This window comes from Solanum dulcamara, chromosome 2 (assembly GCF_947179165.1).
Source record: "Solanum dulcamara chromosome 2, daSolDulc1.2, whole genome shotgun sequence".
Classification (NCBI taxonomy): Eukaryota; Viridiplantae; Streptophyta; class Magnoliopsida; order Solanales; family Solanaceae; genus Solanum; species Solanum dulcamara.
The window spans coordinates 71364072-71381561 of NC_077238.1; the positions used below are offsets into that span (position 1 = coordinate 71364072).

Sequence of the window (17490 nt, forward strand, 5' to 3'; positions counted from 1 at the left end):
AATATTAATCTCAAAAAATGTGAAAACTTTTCGACAATCAATTTTCTTCAATCAAAGCTTTTTCTATTTTCTAGTCTAATCATATTACCAACCAAGCTACTTTATGGGAACAACATCACCGTCCAAATTCCATTACACTGTTAAAAAATAAAATTACATAGCATTATTCTTTCTCATTAAATGGAAATTATAAAAGCAGATTATGAAGAATTAAATATACATCAAAATCGAACGAAATTCAATATTTACTATATATATATATACATAAAAAATAAATTTTAATAATATATAAATAATATAATTTTTCGTCGAAGGAATTTGAATGACTCGTGAGCCCTTACTAGCTTTGCCCCTTATCAATGTATGAGTAATATAAAAATTTGCTGACTGCAAAAATGTCTATATACGCCTAATTTTAATAATATTTCAGTAAAGATTTTAAATGTAGAATCCCATTTCCTTCGATTTTTCGCTCTTCCAAATCTAAATTCTTACTTCTAACGTAGGGTGTGTGCGGTTGGAGGAAAAATGTTTTCAAGAAAAAATATTTTTTTAGGTAAATAAGTGTTTGTTTGGATTTATAATATGAAGTTACGTTGAAATTAGACTGATTTGAAGTTAGAAGTTTTATGAGTCTGAAAATGATGGTGAAAAATACAAAGTTGACCAAAGTAATGGTCAAAAAGAAAGTTTTTATTTTCTGCCTATAGTGCACTAATGTCTCATTTATTTGCACTTAATGAAGTAAGAATCTAAGTGATTTAGATCTAAACTCATTAAGTGCATTTGTCATGTTCTCGATAAATTGAAAGTTTGTAATGTCTTCCCTGATCACCTCTCCTTCGCCTGCATTTACCTTTCCTCGTGCCTCCAACTCAACCTCTTCCACCCCTGCAATGAGGCATTTATGCATCTTCTAACCATCTTGATCTCGCTTTTCAAATCTTGTTCATCACATATGTCACTCAACTTATCTCTTGAATATCTTCAGTTTTGATCATATAACACATCCATCTAAATATTCTCATTTTCACAAATTTAATTTTTTTATATATGAATTTTTTTTTTACTGACCAACACTCTATTCATACAACATAATTGATTTAATCACTATACTATAGAACTTTATCTTGGTAGTCTCGTACAAAACATTCCAAATGGAATAAAAAGGAGAGATGGTGTGCAAACTTTTTATACATCCAATTTAATTGCTTACATTTAGTAGATAAGTTATGCCTGAATTTTTTTTAATAGGAAATTACAAATTACTCTGTGTGGGTCCAACTATGGGGACTATGGTGTGTTTATTTAATAGTAATCAAAATTAGAGTAGAAAATAAAAAATTAAGATGGATTAATGAACACTAATAAGTGTATGGTAAAAGAAAGACCCCTTTTTCCTTGCAGTGCGCATGCCAACTAATGAACATGTCTCACATGACAAGTGTTTGTCATGATTTGAACTTTATTGAGACATGATATTTAGTCTAATTATTTATAATTTGAGTTAGTGCATTTTAAATTCTGTTTGGAAAAAAAAAAAAAAGAGTAGTGCATTTTAGATGTTAAAAGCTCAAATTTTCTTTTTTATTTTTTATTTTTTTAATATTCGTATTAAACTTCAAACAACTCTAAATTCGTATCACTTAAGATACATTTAAATAGATAAGCATTCACTAATAAAAAAAAATATATTCTACAATCAAATCTCAAATCCAAGACTTGTAATTAAAATTTGAGGAATCCTCATTGGTAGAAAAGCAAATCTCCTGCCATAAATTCAAATACGACAATTTACTCACTTTGAAATGCCCATGAAATCCCTCAACCCCCACTCCCCACCCCCAAACCCCCGTGCCACATTTTAAAACCTAAATAAGGTGAATTGTACTTTTATAAATAAACTTCTTTTTCTTAAAAATTATACCATACATGTTGTTTTTAATATAACAAATCAAATTATCAATAAAAAATAATGTTAAACTAACTAACTCATTATAACTTGTCATCACACAACGACCCCCTAGTCTAATATGTTTTTTTAAATATTATAAAAAAATAAAATATGACCGGGATAAAAGGGATGCTACAATTATTGTCTACTCTGTATTTTGACAATTGACATAGAATAACTTTACAATTATTGTATAACAACAACAACAACTCAGTAACTTTATAATTATTATATGGTTTTTAATAATGTAATCCAGCATATTACTAGGACTATGTTTAATGAGTCGAACATTTTATCACTACTATCCCTCATGTATACTACCATTATTGATCTTAATTTAGTACAAAAAAAGAAGTTCATGAAGTCTGGTACTTTATGATACATATATATAGCTATAAGGTTGCGTACAATAGACCCTTGTGGTCGGGTCCTTCTCCGTACACGGAGAGCTTAAGTGCATCGAACTGTCCTTTTTTTATATTTTTTAATTTGGTATAAGTGAATATTTATGTTTTTCAAAAGCGGAACCCATCGGCAGCCTTCTAAAGTTGATACGTTTTTTCATTTAGGCACCTCAAGTAAACCCTATACATTTTGAACACATAAGGTAAGGTCGAACTGTGTCATTTTAACACTTTTTGTTGATTTGGCAACTTGTGTGATTTTCATTCCTAAAAAGTCATATTTTTTGTTTTCTTATTATTTTTTATTATTTCCTCCTTCTTCTTCATCATCATCTTTCTTCTTCTTCATTATTTTTTTCTATCTTTTTTATTTAATATTCTACCATTAAAGAATCTTTCATAATTATTATCTTGTTCATCGAAAAAAATGAAGACCACCACCATTCTCTAAGAATATGTGACATTTTCTTTTTGTATAAAATCAAAAACAAATTTTAAATTCTTAAAAAATTATCCCAAAAAATATATTCATGAAAATTCATTTTCTCTTCAAGATTTTATCCCAACATGTTACTATATCAATGTAATTATAGATCTGACATATTAATCAAAGTTGATGGAAACAAAAGAAAGAAGAAAAAGTTCATCAAGAAAAGAAATAAAATCTGGGTTTCAAGTTTTTTTTTTACTAATACTTTATTTTTTGGTCAACGATTATACAAATTTGTTAATCTAATGCTCGGTGCATTTCATTTGCAAAAGCAAAAAGCTATCGTTTTAGTCCATTAATTTCAGATTTTACCCATTCATTTTGTATTTTTTTCATTGCAATTCTTTTGGTTAACAACTTTTAGCATTTTGGTGTATAATTATTGTGTAGTTTCTTGTTCTTGAATTCTATCTATGAACCTTAAATGAATTAAAAATAAAAAATAAAAAAGATAAAAGATGGAGTATGGTCACTGATAATGGAACTCTAATGGCTATGGCAGGGGAATTCTTGGGGAAGGAGAGGTTGGGCAGGTTGGTGGGGTGTGGGTTTAGAAAATAGTTTTTTTTCTTTTTTTTTAATAAAAAATAGTTTTTTCTTTATTTTTTTTAATAATTTATTTTTAATTATTATTATATACCCAAATGTCACATTTCATCTTTTAATTAGTCATCATTCCACGTCATCAGTAAGTGTAATACACACATCTTATAATTTTAGTTGAATGTCAAAAAGTGTCAAAATGATATAGCGGGGCCTAACATAAAGTGTCTAAAATGAACAAAGTCTAGTTTGAGTATCTAAGTGAAAGTTGATGCAAACTTTAAGAGGCCAGCGATGGGTTCAATCTTTTTCAAATAAGTAGACATATGTATTCTATGTGACATAACATAAGTTGGATGTGACGTGAAATGTTATGTAAAACGCCACATAAAATGTATGTGTCTACTAATTATTTAATTTTATCTAAATTTAAGTGATGCATAAATATCAGTTGATATTAAATTAAAAGACACGTTTATGTTTTTTAGCCAAAAAAATGTGCACTTGGTTTTATGAGTTGTGACATGGGCATCTCCAACCCTAACACCAAATTTGGTTCTAATATCAAATTTGGCGTAAATCAACTCCAACTCACTGTAACAAATTTTTACACCAAAAAAGAATATTTTTCTCTCTCTTCATTATTATATTATTATTTCTTAGTTCATTTATATTTTTTTATCTCATAAAACAAAATTATTTCTAAAAATCATTCACTAAATATAATTTTCATATTATTTCAAATTATAGTCGTTTAATATAAAATTATTTTATATCATAATTTTTTAAATAATATAAATTGCTAGCAAATATTGCATATTATACATAATAATGGATAACACAAATAAAAGTGAAATCATTAACGAAATATAATTAAATAAACATTACACAATTGAATTTTATTTTAAGTTCTACATGAATATTCAACTTTCAAGATCACTACGGTGCTCCCATAAATTTAATTTTAAAAAATTCAAGTAAAGGAAAATAATTTATATAAAAAAAATTAATCTAAATTTAATATTATAAATATATTACATAAAAATAATAAAATATTTTAATTAAAACATACAATTTATATAATATTTAATTAAAAAAATTATATAATAAAATAATAATAAAATATTTTAAAAGTATATTTAATGTGATGAATAGTGTAACACCAAATTTGGTGTTACACTATTCACACGCCAAATTTGGTATAAAATTTGGAGTGGGTTGAAGTAATTTTGCACCAAATTTTACATCAAATATAACATTTGATCTAAAATTTGAAGTGGATCGGAGATGGCCTAAGAAAATCCTCAATAGAAATCGGCATTTTTCTGAAATTTTTGGATTTTAGTACTTTAATAGATCGTTGAGATTTTTTACAACGTATGCATACCAGAGATCTCTGAATTTTTATTATTTAGCTTTGAAGTAAGAAGATTGAAAATAAAATATTGAATTTCCTATTATATTTTTTAGAGGAATCACATTAAGTAGGAGAGCATTATTCTTAATTAATTTGTAAAATTTTCCTATCTTTCATAATGTTTTTGACGAGAAAATTTGAGAGGAGAGCAAGAGATTCACTTAAATTTCCTTCATTGAAAAATTATAGTATATAAGTACAATAAAAATAAACTTTTTTGCATATACATAATGTAAGTTATTAAATTTTCTGGTATAAGATTAAACTTTGAATTTTTAGTTTCACCATTACAAATGCCAATAATTGAAGTTACTATATATAATTATTAAAATAATCCTTTTTAAATTTGGATTAGTTCAAGATAATATTGAAAGTATATTAAGAAACTATTTTGAACTTGTCTAATTTTTATTTTTTTTCATTTTCTCATTATTATTGTGCACCAACAAGAAACTTCTTTGGACTTCAAGAAGCTACTTCAATTTACTAATAAGTGCACATGCATGGTGCATAAAATATGGCAATCTCCACTAAAATCTATTTCTTTTTTTTAGATAGAAGTAAATTGGAGGTTTTAAATTTATAAATTCAAAATTTTAGGACATAGAAAATTTTATTGGAGTTGGAATATATATATATATATATATATATATATATATTAAATAATTGTGTATATAAATATAAAATTTACAAAATTGTTAAATTTTGTTCAACTCTCGTAATTTACACACCCCTGATTTTTAAATAAGAAAATGGCGCATCAAACGATCTAGTCAAGAATGTGGCAAGGATAGAGCTCTATGACATTTATTTAGTAATTAGAAATATTATTAAGCTTTAAAGTTTATAAATTTTAATTATTTTTTTAAGTTATTAAGTTCTGAATTAATAATTTATATATATTTCAAGATTTTCAAGATAAATATAGAGTTAATTATAATTCGACCGAATGCGTAGTTAATCTAATGTCGCTCCTATGATAATAATATAAATATTTTGCGGAAAAAAAAAACAATACAAAGCAAAGTGTTTAAGTAACGTCAATGTTGTATTTTTAAAGATTTTCCATAATGTCTAAAATTCTATAATCACACGTTAAAAAGACGCAAAAAGTTTATGCATATAATCATATATAACGGAAAAGAATCAAAAATACCTTTAAACTATAACAAAATATCTAAAAATATCCTTCTGCTCATTTTTTTGATCCAAAAATATCCATTCATTCACCTTTTTGGGTCACTTATACCCTTAAACTAATAATCCCTTCTTTATTTTGTTTTTTTTAAAATATTTATTATGTGCCATTTTTTTATTGGATAAAATAAAATCTCCCATATCTATTAGATTTTTCCCCATAATTTATCCTAGCCAAAACAATATACCTCTTTAAGGCCTCAAAAAATATTTCTTTTTGTATTTGTTGTAGTTTTTTTTTATGGAAAAACTACTAGGAAAAACATTTTTTAATAAATAATTACTGATTTTAGCGATACTTTTTATTTATTACCATTTATAGCAATATATAACAATATTATGATATATCTACTATATATTAAAAGTGAATTATGCATGCAATATAAATGTATTATAAGTGTTTTAAAATATATTATACTTATTTGGTAAGAAATTGACACAATGTATTATAAGTGTATTAAAGTATGTGATAAATATATTATCCATGAATAAAACTTGTATTATATGAGTTTTATAAATTATTCTCGCTAATATATATTAAAATTGTATTATAAGTGTTCAGTGAAAAAAATATTATTGCTATAAATAGTAAATATTTTCTTAATGTAGTACATTTATGTAAAATTCCCTATTTTTATTTTCCTTTTTTAAAAGTTTGTTTTGGCCCATGAAGAAGGATATTATTTTGTCTTGAATAAATTATAAAAAAACTTTTAATAAAAATAGAAGTTCTTTGTGTTTGCTGTAGCCTTTTTTAAATATTTTTGGATAATGAAGTAGGGTATTGTCTTGGATAAATTATGGGGGAAAAATAATATATATATATATATATATATATATATATATATATATATATATATATAATATTTTGTATTTGCTGTAACTTTATCCAAAAAGTAATTTCTTTTTTTAATATTATAGTAAAAATAAAAAAAAACTATTCAAATTTCATTAAATAAAAATTAAAGAAAGCTAATCCGGTATTAATAAATCACTTTGATCCTCATAAGATTGATTTTCTTTTGTCTAAATAAAATACACGTATGTGCAGAAATTATTTTTTCATTTTTGAAATATGTATTACTGTAATTTTAGATTTTTTAAAAAGTTTTTTTTTAGATTTTTTTCCATAATTTATCCAAGCTAAAACTATATACTTGCTTCATGACCCCATTTTTTTTCAAAAAAAACTATCACAAATGCAAAAAACTATTAATTTTTTTTTAAAAAAAAATAGTTATTTTTTCATAATTTATCCAAGTCAAAACAATATCCTTCTTCTTGACCACCAAACAAATTTAAAAATAGTTACAACAAATAAAAAAAACTGCTAGTTTTTTTTATAAAAATAAAATAAAGAGAACATTGTTAGTTTAATGGTATAAGTGAACGTGAATAAAAGAATATTTTTAAATAAAAAAATATTTTTAAATCAAAAAGTGAATAAAGAATATTTTTAGATCTACTCCTATAATTCTTTTTGACGGCTTTACTGCATTTATAATTGTTGCAATGATAAATCTTTTCTTTCTTTCCTCAGGAGTTTTGAAAAGGACACAAGCTTATTTCCTTAATCATCCAAGTTCTACATCAATCAACTTCCAATTTTCTTCAATAAGTATACAAGAGTTGATAATATCAAGGAAGGATCATATAAATTTTACAGTGTGAAAAGTTAATTACATCATATTTTTATTCTTTTTCAAATTATAAAAATTCTTTAAATTTGGTGGATTCTGGATACATCTCAAAACGTCTTGATACATCACGTAAAGTAATGTATCTGATCGATACATTGCGTAAAGTAATGTATCCAATTGATACATCGCATAAAGTGATTATCCGATATCTCAATACATCATGTAAAGTAATGTATTTGACCGATACATCGCATAAATTTTATACTTTAACTATCTATTATTCTATTTACCTTCATAAGCTATCATTTTTCGCGAGTTTCATATCCAAATCATCACTCCCTTTATAAACATATCTTGATGCAGTGCTAGATCTAAAAATTTTACTAAATAGATTCAAAATAGAGTTAAGGATCAAAAACATACATAAACTACTTTATTGAGTTTCGTACCTGAATTATTGAGAGTGTGGATTTGCTACCTAAATTATCACCCAATGGTTAGCGAAACACAACTAGACGTTGAGTAGACCAAATATTTGTCTAGAAATATTTATAAGCACGTTTGATCATAAAATCTTCATCCACCTAGCATATATACCGACTCTATTTGCTGAAACATTAATTTATTAATATACTTTTAATTGACTTCTTTAAAATCCTAAACTCTCTCCTTTCAAGTCGGAGATATTGACACCATTGAAATAAATTAATTTATACGGGTGATAGTTTTAATTTTTAATCTAATATTAATTTATTTAGATCATTGCGGTGGAATTATTTTTCACGTGGAGTGCCACGAGACAATTTTTAAACAAAATTGAGAGTTATACACATCATTAGAAATTAGTCGATGTGTGATTTGCTAATTATTAGGTGATAGTTCAGATACAAAACTCACACTCTCAATAATTCAAACATGAAAATAAAAAAACTAAAATAACTTATGTGTGCTTTTGACCCATCAAAACATGTAAAGTAAACAAACATAGAAGTCAAAAATAAAAATAAAAATTCAACATCTATTATATATACATACAAACTAATTTTAATCATATAATGTAATTTTTCGTCGATGAATGTCTTTAGCTCTATCTGGCTCCACCTTTATTTCGATATTGAATTTGCCTACACATACTTATTATCGCTTAAGAATAAATATTTGATCAACTCAATATTAATACAAATACAATAATAATTTTGATAGATTAAAAAATAGATAATAAAGTTATAAAAAAATATATATTAATTTTAAATATTTAATTATAAACCTAATAAATTTATAATAATTTTAGAACTCAGAAACTTTAAATTCAAATGATCCTTATATTCATTGATATCATGTCAAATAATATAAGAAAAGTATATTTCCTTACTTATCCCAAGAAGGTTAAAAGAAAAATATGAACTAAAGTAGTACAAGTTGGCCATTCTTTGAGGTGAATGGTCAAACTTTGTGTGGGAACCTTTAATATACATACATGAGATAGAGAGAGTCAGAAAGATAGAGACAATATAAAACAGAGACAATATAATTGATGACTAAATGACTAAAAAAAAAAAACTTGCTTTATATCACAAGAAAAACAAAAACAAATATGCATACAGAAAGAGAGAGAGAAGGTGAATTCTGAAAAAGGGTTTGTTTGGTGAAAAAGAAAAGAAAAATTATAGAGTAGTACTTACAGAGAAAGAAGACATTGTGTCTGGGAGATGTAGTGTAGAAAAGGGGCCAATTTATAAAGTAAAATTGCAGCATTTGGTCTCTCTAATACTCAACATCTCTTCCTTTTTCCAAAGCTTCTTTGTCCCCCTTTTCACTTTTTTTTTTTACTCCAAACATCAAAAAGATTACACCTTTTCTCTTTTGCCGGAATAATATTCTTCCGGTCACCGGCATCCATTGTTAGCTGGCTAACCTCAGGGATGTAAAGGAGAAAGAATTAGTGAACTGTTTGATCCATTATTGAGTTGGGAGTTTGGTCACTGCAACTCCGATGAATCTACGGTGAGGTTGTTCTATATCAGCTCGCAGGAATAAGAAAAATGAAGACACCGGGAAATGGTGCCGGTGCTGGCAATGCTAATCCAGCTGAAGGTTAATTTATTTTTTTTAATCTTGTATGCATATTATAAGATAAAAAGACAACCTTTTTTTTCTTTTGGTTCTCTGTCTTTTATTCCTTTTTAAGGATTTTCATTTCTAAGATTTTTCCGGGAAAATTTGATTTCCTTTTCTGTTTTATTCTCATTTCTCTTACCTTTTTCCCCCAATGACAAGAAAGTTATGAGTAGAAAATGTTTACACGTGGGGTTGAGGTACTTGTCAAATTGGAAATTTTTCTTCAATGGATTTTCCAGGAAAATATGGTACTAAAAAGAGGACAGAAAAAAAAATTCACCTTTTCACAGTTTTTCAATATAGCATGAATTATAAAAAAGATGTGGTTTTTCAACCCTTTTTCTCCTTTGCAAGCTGAAGTTGTTTTGTGATTATGAGGTGCTGGGGTGAATCCAGATTCAAGCTACGGGTTCGATAGAACTCAGTAAAAAATAATTTAATATGTATAAATAATCCATCCAGAACCTAGTAAGTAAAAAAACATATTGTGATTCAAAACTCATAAACTAAAAGTTCTGGCTTCACCTCTGGTGAGGTGGGGAATTAATGTGATTTTCAGGTTCAAGTTGTATATGCCAACAAGTTTAATTACACTTTATGTGGATATATTAGGAAGTGTGGATTGATAATTTACAAGCTACAACATGTTAAACTATATTGAGTTGAATAAAAGATCTGGATTGTCTGTGTATATGTAGTATAAGTCCTTGATTTTCTTGAGAACAAAGGCTATTATAACACTAATGAACTGCTGTGAATTGACTGGTGGGGGTTTTGTGTTAGCAGGAGAGAAGAAGAGCATAAATCCAGAGCTATGGCAAGCTTGCGCCGGGCCTCTGGTGAACTTGCCTGTCTCTGGGACGCATGTTGTCTACTTCCCTCAAGGTCACAGTGAGCAGGTCTTTCACTTACCCTTTTTACTTTCTTGTTTACAGGTTGTGTGTAGTTGTTGTATATACATCTTTGTGGCTGTTTGCTAACATGAGCCAGTATGGTGTAACTGTTTATTGTTCATCTTATTATGTTATTTGGCTGGCTTGCTGCGGTGGGGTGTAGCCTAATCACTGACATGTATGAGTAACATCGTGGTTGTTACTGTTGATTTTACTAGTGGTATGCGTTGTATTCTCCGTGGCCATTTTCTGCTAGTAATTCGTGGTTTATATCTTTTTTGCTATGCTCCACCTAGATGGTTGTGTTTTTCTTTATTTTTGGCTATGTAGAGATAGTATTGTGGTATGTATATGAATAATGTAATGTTAAGAACTGAAAGAAAAAGTAGAAGTAAATAGAGAGAGGAAGCATGCAGTCACTTGTACTAAGATTTCGCCTGTTAGCTTATGATTGGGTTGTGAAGAGGAATGCACAGAAAAGATGAACTGGAAACGAAGCCTTAAGGGCTGGGGTCAGGCAACTAAGGGTTCAGTTTTAAACCTAGAAGTCATCATATTGGACAATGGTGGTTAGAACAAAGCTAATTATTCTTCTAAGAAATGGGAAAGAGAAAGGAAAGAAAAGGAAGCTCCTTATTGCTAGTATGCAATACAATAAGGAGTGATAATAAAAGTGAGTGTCGTTTTAAGATCTTCTTGAAGTGCTAAACTCAATGAGAAGAATGTGTCACTTCTATGTTCATTGCTGTGGGACTTGTGAGTTTTTCTATGGTGAAATGATTAATCAGTTCAACATTGGCTATTTGCTTATCACTGTAAAGATCGTTCTCAATCAATAGAACAAACTCTCCAGTCCTGATTATTTGTTGTTTACTAATGCATGTATATTTCAGGTTGCTGCATCTATCAAGAAAGATGTGGAAGCCCAAATTCCAAACTATCCAAACCTTCCGTCAAAGTTAATTTGTCTTCTGCACAATGTTACCCTGCATGTATGTGAAGTTCAGAATTGACTTGTCTGAATAAAAACTGTTGTACATTAATGTATTTGCTGTTCTACATTAATATATTGTTTTTTATGTTATTTAGGCTGATCCCGAAACAGATGAAGTCTATGCCCAAATGACACTGCAACCAGTTCCTTCAGTATGGTTCTTTGATACCTTCAATAGTCCTTTTCTCTTTTTGGTTTCATTTTGTTGTTTCTTCTCTCCTTTTTTGGGAGGATATGTGTGGTGCTCTATCAAGTATAGCATGTTCTAGTTAAATTTAGAACTTAGTCAGTGTGAACGTCTTTGCGTGCAGTTTGACAAGGAGGCATTATTGAGGTCAGATTTGTCTATGAAAGCAAATAAACTACAACCAGAATTTTTTTGCAAAACCTTGACGGCAAGTGATACAAGCACTCATGGTGGTTTCTCTGTGCCTCGGCGTGCTGCTGAGAAAATATTCCCTCCTCTTGTAAGATCTTGTAAAATTTTCTATTAGAGCTTCTAGTTGTTTTTTTTTTGTATCTTATGTGTGAGACACTGCTTGTCTTTTATCAGGATTACTCTCTGCAACCACCTGCTCAAGAACTTGTGGCTAGGGACTTGCATGATAACATATGGACTTTTCGACATGTTTATCGAGGTAGGTTTATTTGGCAATTATTTGTGGGTTCATGAGCTTGAGCATAGCTAAATAACAATTATGCATCTTTCCAGTTTCTCACCTATCTCTCATCATTCAGGGCAACCCAAACGACACTTATTAACAACAGGGTGGAGCCTAGTCGTGAGTGGAAAAAGGCTTTTTGCTGGTGACGCGGTCTTGTTTATTAGGTATGACAATAGCAATTGTAGTAAAAGTTATAATCCATAGACTAACGGAAAGCCAATTACATTCCGTTGTCAAACATAAAGAGTGGTTAGGCTTCAAAAGAACCTACTTTTTTGTTTGATTCTCTTCTTTGATCGGTCTTTTGTTTTCAATCTTTCTTGACACTCTTTAATCTTTTCAATAGGGATGAAAAACACCAGTTTCTACTTGGAATTAGAAAGGCAAACAGGCAGCCTACCAACTTATCGTCATCAGTGTTGTCAAGTGATAGCATGCATATTGGTATCCTAGCAGCAGCAGCACATGCAGCTGCAAACAACAGTCCTTTCACTGTGTTTTATAACCCAAGGTCAGTGGACTTATTTTTATTTAGGTCTATGCATCAATTACCTTAATGATATTGATAATTTCTGTCTAATATGATAGTTAGGTGTTGTTTGGTTGGGAACAAGTTATCCCAGGATTAATTATCCTGGGATTAGTTATATCATGGGATAAGTTATCCACCGTGTATAACCTATCCCATCACTATGATATAAATGGTGGGATAAGTTATCCCAAACTTGACAACCAAACAAGACATCAAAATTTTATCCCAGGACTATTTATTTTTATCACTCACACCAAACGATCCCTTATAGTCTAACCTTATCCACCATGTATAACCTATCCCATCACTATGATATAAATGGTGGGATAAGTTATCCCAAACTTGACAACCAAACAAGACATCAAAATTTTATCCCAGGACTATTTATTTTTATCACTCACACCAAACGACCCCTTATAGTCTAACCTCTAATATGAACAGGGCTGGTCCTTCTGAATTTGTAATTCCTTTAGCAAAGTACTACAAAGCAACTTATAGCAGTCAAATATCTCTTGGCATGAGGTTTCGCATGATGTTTGAGACAGAAGAATCAGGAACTAGAAGGTATATGGGCACAATTACTGGCATTAGTGATCTGGATCCAGTGAGGTGGAAGAACTCTCAGTGGCGGAATTTGCAGGTAGAAAAATTGGGGTGGTTGATCTCTAGTTTTCTCTTTGCTTCTGGAATTTTATTCAACTGACACATTAACAATCTTGATTAGGTTGGTTGGGATGAGTTGACTGCTGGGGAGAGGATCAACCGAGTGTCTATTTGGGAGATTGAACCGATAACAGCACCATTTTTGATCTGTTCTAGTCCATTCTTCAGCTCCAAGCGGCCAAGGCAATCTGGAATCCCAGGTAGTTGCACAATCCCTAGCCTATCTTTGAAGTCCAAGTTACCTTTGTTGTGGTCCTTATATAGTGAAGTTTCTGATAAGCTAATGTTGACGTGTAATATGAAAGACATGTTTTCAACTGAACAATCATTGGCATCTGTAAAATGTTTCAACTCCGAAATTCTTACGCGGTAGAAAATTATTACTTGTGGCAGATGGTGATTATTCTGATATTGATGGCATGTTCAAGAGGACGACGCCATGGCTTGGTGATGATTTTGGCATGACGGATCCTCAAGGTCTGCCCGGTCTTAGCTTAATCCAATGGATGAACATGCAAAAGAACCCTTCTCTGGCTAACCCGATGATCCCCAACTATTTGAATTCCCTATCTAGTTCTGCTCTTCAAAGCCTTGCTGGAGCAGACCTATCACGCCAGCTAGGTATGGCATCACCTCAATTTCAGCAGCAGCAGCAGCACAACTTGCAGTTTAATAATACCCATAGGCCAAACCAACAGCTTGACCAGCTCCAGAAGTTACCAGCAGCAACACTGAACCCGTTAGACTCCATTCTGCAATCGCAGCAACAGTTCTCTGATGTCAGTCAGCAACCAAGACAAAATCTAACTAGTCAATCACTGCCTACAACCCAAGTTCACACACATCTGCAAGCGCAGAGTCTTGTGCAATCTCAGAATGTTCTTCCGCCGCAACAATCAATTCAAAATCAAAACCAGCTGCAGAGAAATCTCCCTCAGAGCCTACCACAGCAACACCCGCAACAACAGATTCTGAGTCAAACTCAGCAGCAAAGTTTCATGCCATCCCAGCCCCCAGATCCAGTTAACCAACAACAGCATTTCTCTGATAACCAAGCACAGCTTCAAATGATACAGAAACTACATCAACAGAAATCACTTCTAGCACAACAATCTGGATTACAGCAACCTTCACAACTTGGGCCAATCCAGGATCACCAGAAGCAGCTCTTGGATGTATCACAGAACTTTTCCAGGTCACTTGCGACAAACCAAATGTTGGATGCATCTCAAACCATGTCCACTTCACTTTCTCACTCGCAAGTTGTTCAGCAGCAAATGACAAGAATAAATAGTCCGTCCAATCTTCGGTTTTCCCAGCCAACTCAGCAACCAAAGCTTCAACAGCAGCAATCTGGAAACCTATCAGACCTATCTGGACCAGTTAACTACTCTCTTCCCCGAACGTCTTATCAGCTTTCCACAAACAGTAGTAATTTAACAGGAACTGCAGGGGGAGGGCAGTCTGTGGTAATTGATGATGTCCCATCATGGTCCACCTCGGTGTCCACTAACAACTGTCACAGTGTAGTTCATCCAAATATGAATGGTCGAATCACAGGCGCACGGGATGAAACAACCCACTGTTCTGGACCCTTAGAAGTTATGTCTGCTAATAACAACCTGCAACCAAAATGTGATGTAAAACCTTCAGTAAACATCGTATCCAAGAGCCCGAACCATGGGTTTTTGGCACCTCAAACTCTTAACACTTCAGGACTCCAGTTTGATTATTTGGATAGTTCATCTTCAGCAACTTCAGCTTGCCTTTCCCAAAATGATGTTCAATTGCAGCAGACTACTACAGACCCATTATCTTGCAGTTCTCAGCCATTGATATTCAGAGATAGTCCAGATGGAGGAGAAGTTCAGGGTGACCCGAGAAACAATGTAGCTTTTGGAGCAACAAACGTGGAAAATAATCAGTTAGGACTGCCTATGATACCTGATCCTTTGATCACTAAAAGCTCAGTGGGATCAAGGAAGGATTTCTCAGACAATCTCTCATCAGGAGGCGGCATGCTCTCCAGCTACGAGAACCCCAAGGAAGCACAGCCTGAACTCTTGGCCTCAATGGCTTCTGAGTATATCACCTTTAATTCAATTGATTCTACTATCAATGATGGTAACTTCCTGGATAGAGGCGCCTGGGAGCCACCACCTCAACTGCCTCGTTTGCGGACATATACTAAGGTTGGTAGCCTCATAAAAGTGGTTTATTTAATCACTTCTCTTTGTTTCTTGGAGAGTTTATAACCTTTTTCTGCATCTTTTCTCTTAAAGGTGTACAAGCGTGGTGCGGTAGGAAGATCAATTGATATCGCACGGTACTCAGGCTATGAGGAACTTAAACTAGATTTGGCTCGTAGATTTGGTATAGAGGGACAACTGGAGGACAGACAAAGAATAGGATGGAAGCTTGTGTATGTTGATCATGAGAACGATGTTCTCCTGGTTGGTGATGACCCTTGGGAGTAAGTCCATAAACTATATATGCTTCTGTCAGATTTTTCAGTATTTACATTTTCTATAGAAGAACCATATGTCCTCTGATGACTTACATATTCTATACTGTCATATGATGTCTTACAGGGAATTTGTGAGCTGTGTCCGCTGCATCAAGATTCTTTCTCCACAAGAAGTTCAACAAATGAGCTTGGATGGAGATTTTGGGGGTAGTGTCCTTCAAAACCAAGATTGTAGCAGTTCAGACGCGGGAGACGTTTAATTATAGCAAGGCTAAAGTTGTTAACAATTCTTTTGAAGCTGGAAACTCACACAAATATAGCTTCTAGGAAATCAGTTGCTCCACCAAAGTTTTTCCTTCTAGTATACACCACAGCACAGTAAGCGAGCCATATCTTCATGGGGATCTTGGTATATTTAACGATCCCTTGATGTAATACTGCTGATGCTGATCTTTGATAAGAGAAAGAAGTTAGTAAGGGAAGATATATGAAGTAGTGTCATCACCATTGCTGCTAAGGGGTAATGTGCTCTAGCATAGTTGTTAAGGCCAGAGAAATATGGTGGATGCCGCGAGACTAATCCCAAGTTCTCTTATTCCTTTGATAGTTCCACAGAGGTTTGATATATCAGAGTGTATATTACTGTAAATATACTCTTTTCTGTAAGAGAAAATGGTTTAGACAGAAATGAGAGATTTTGTTGCTTTTGATTGTTGTACAACATGGATATGGTTCACACCCTATTTATAGGAGAAAAGTTTTTTCCTATGAGCTTTTCCAGTGTGTGCATATGTTTTCCTTATTAATAAAAAAATATGTCTTGTTAAAGTCTTAGGAGACTAGGTGGAAAAACTCAAAATGAGCGACAAAAATCTTAATAGGAAAAGAGAGTACACAATAAAGAGCGTTCTTTTAATCCACAAGTTATTTTGTTTAGATTCTATCCATCATAAAGTGATAATTGCTTTTTGTCACATTAAAGTAATTGATTACTCTTTTAAGTTGCAAGATTATTTTTGTTGTAAAGAACGTTAAAGAACATAATTTTCGGTATTTAAGCATTTTGATTGCATATTTAAAAGTATAACATACCAACAAATAAGAAATGAACCGTATGCTTAATTTGATTCTAAAAGCTAGGACTGTCCAAAATTATATAATGAGATAACAATCTATTTCTTCCATCATACACTCTCCATATATCCAAAATTGGATATTTGGGTTGCGGGAGACATAACACAGGATCAAACACTGAATAAATAATGGATAAGCTAACTCTAATATCATAACAGAAAATGAACTTTGAGCCTAATTAATTAAACTGTTGAGACACCATGATCTCTGAATCTACATTCAAGATCACATGTTGATAAGTACCAGGAAGATTAGAGACTGAAGAATAATGTTCAAGAACCTGATCCTTAACAAATATCCAAAAGAAGAAGAAGCTAGCAACACTGTAGAGGAACTGATTAGAGAACCTGTTCTTCCAGCAAAGCTGAAGACTGTTTGA

At 31.3% G+C, this 17490-nt stretch overlaps 1 protein-coding gene across 1 annotated transcript; it reads left to right on the top strand.

The window, feature by feature from the left end:
- The first annotated feature begins 9145 nt into the window (after window positions 1-9145).
- LOC129880681 (auxin response factor 19-like) lies at window positions 9146-16745 on the top strand. Its single transcript, XM_055954832.1, has 13 exons — window positions 9146-9739; window positions 10550-10662; window positions 11550-11648; window positions 11746-11802; window positions 11962-12117; window positions 12204-12288; window positions 12389-12479; window positions 12662-12826; window positions 13289-13487; window positions 13572-13710; window positions 13904-15702; window positions 15793-15983; window positions 16102-16745. The coding sequence occupies exons 1-13, from the start codon at window positions 9688-9690 to the stop codon at window positions 16235-16237; spliced, it is 3282 nt and encodes a 1093-aa protein (XP_055810807.1). The 5' UTR covers window positions 9146-9687; the 3' UTR covers window positions 16238-16745.
- The last annotated feature ends 745 nt before the right edge of the window (window positions 16746-17490 follow it).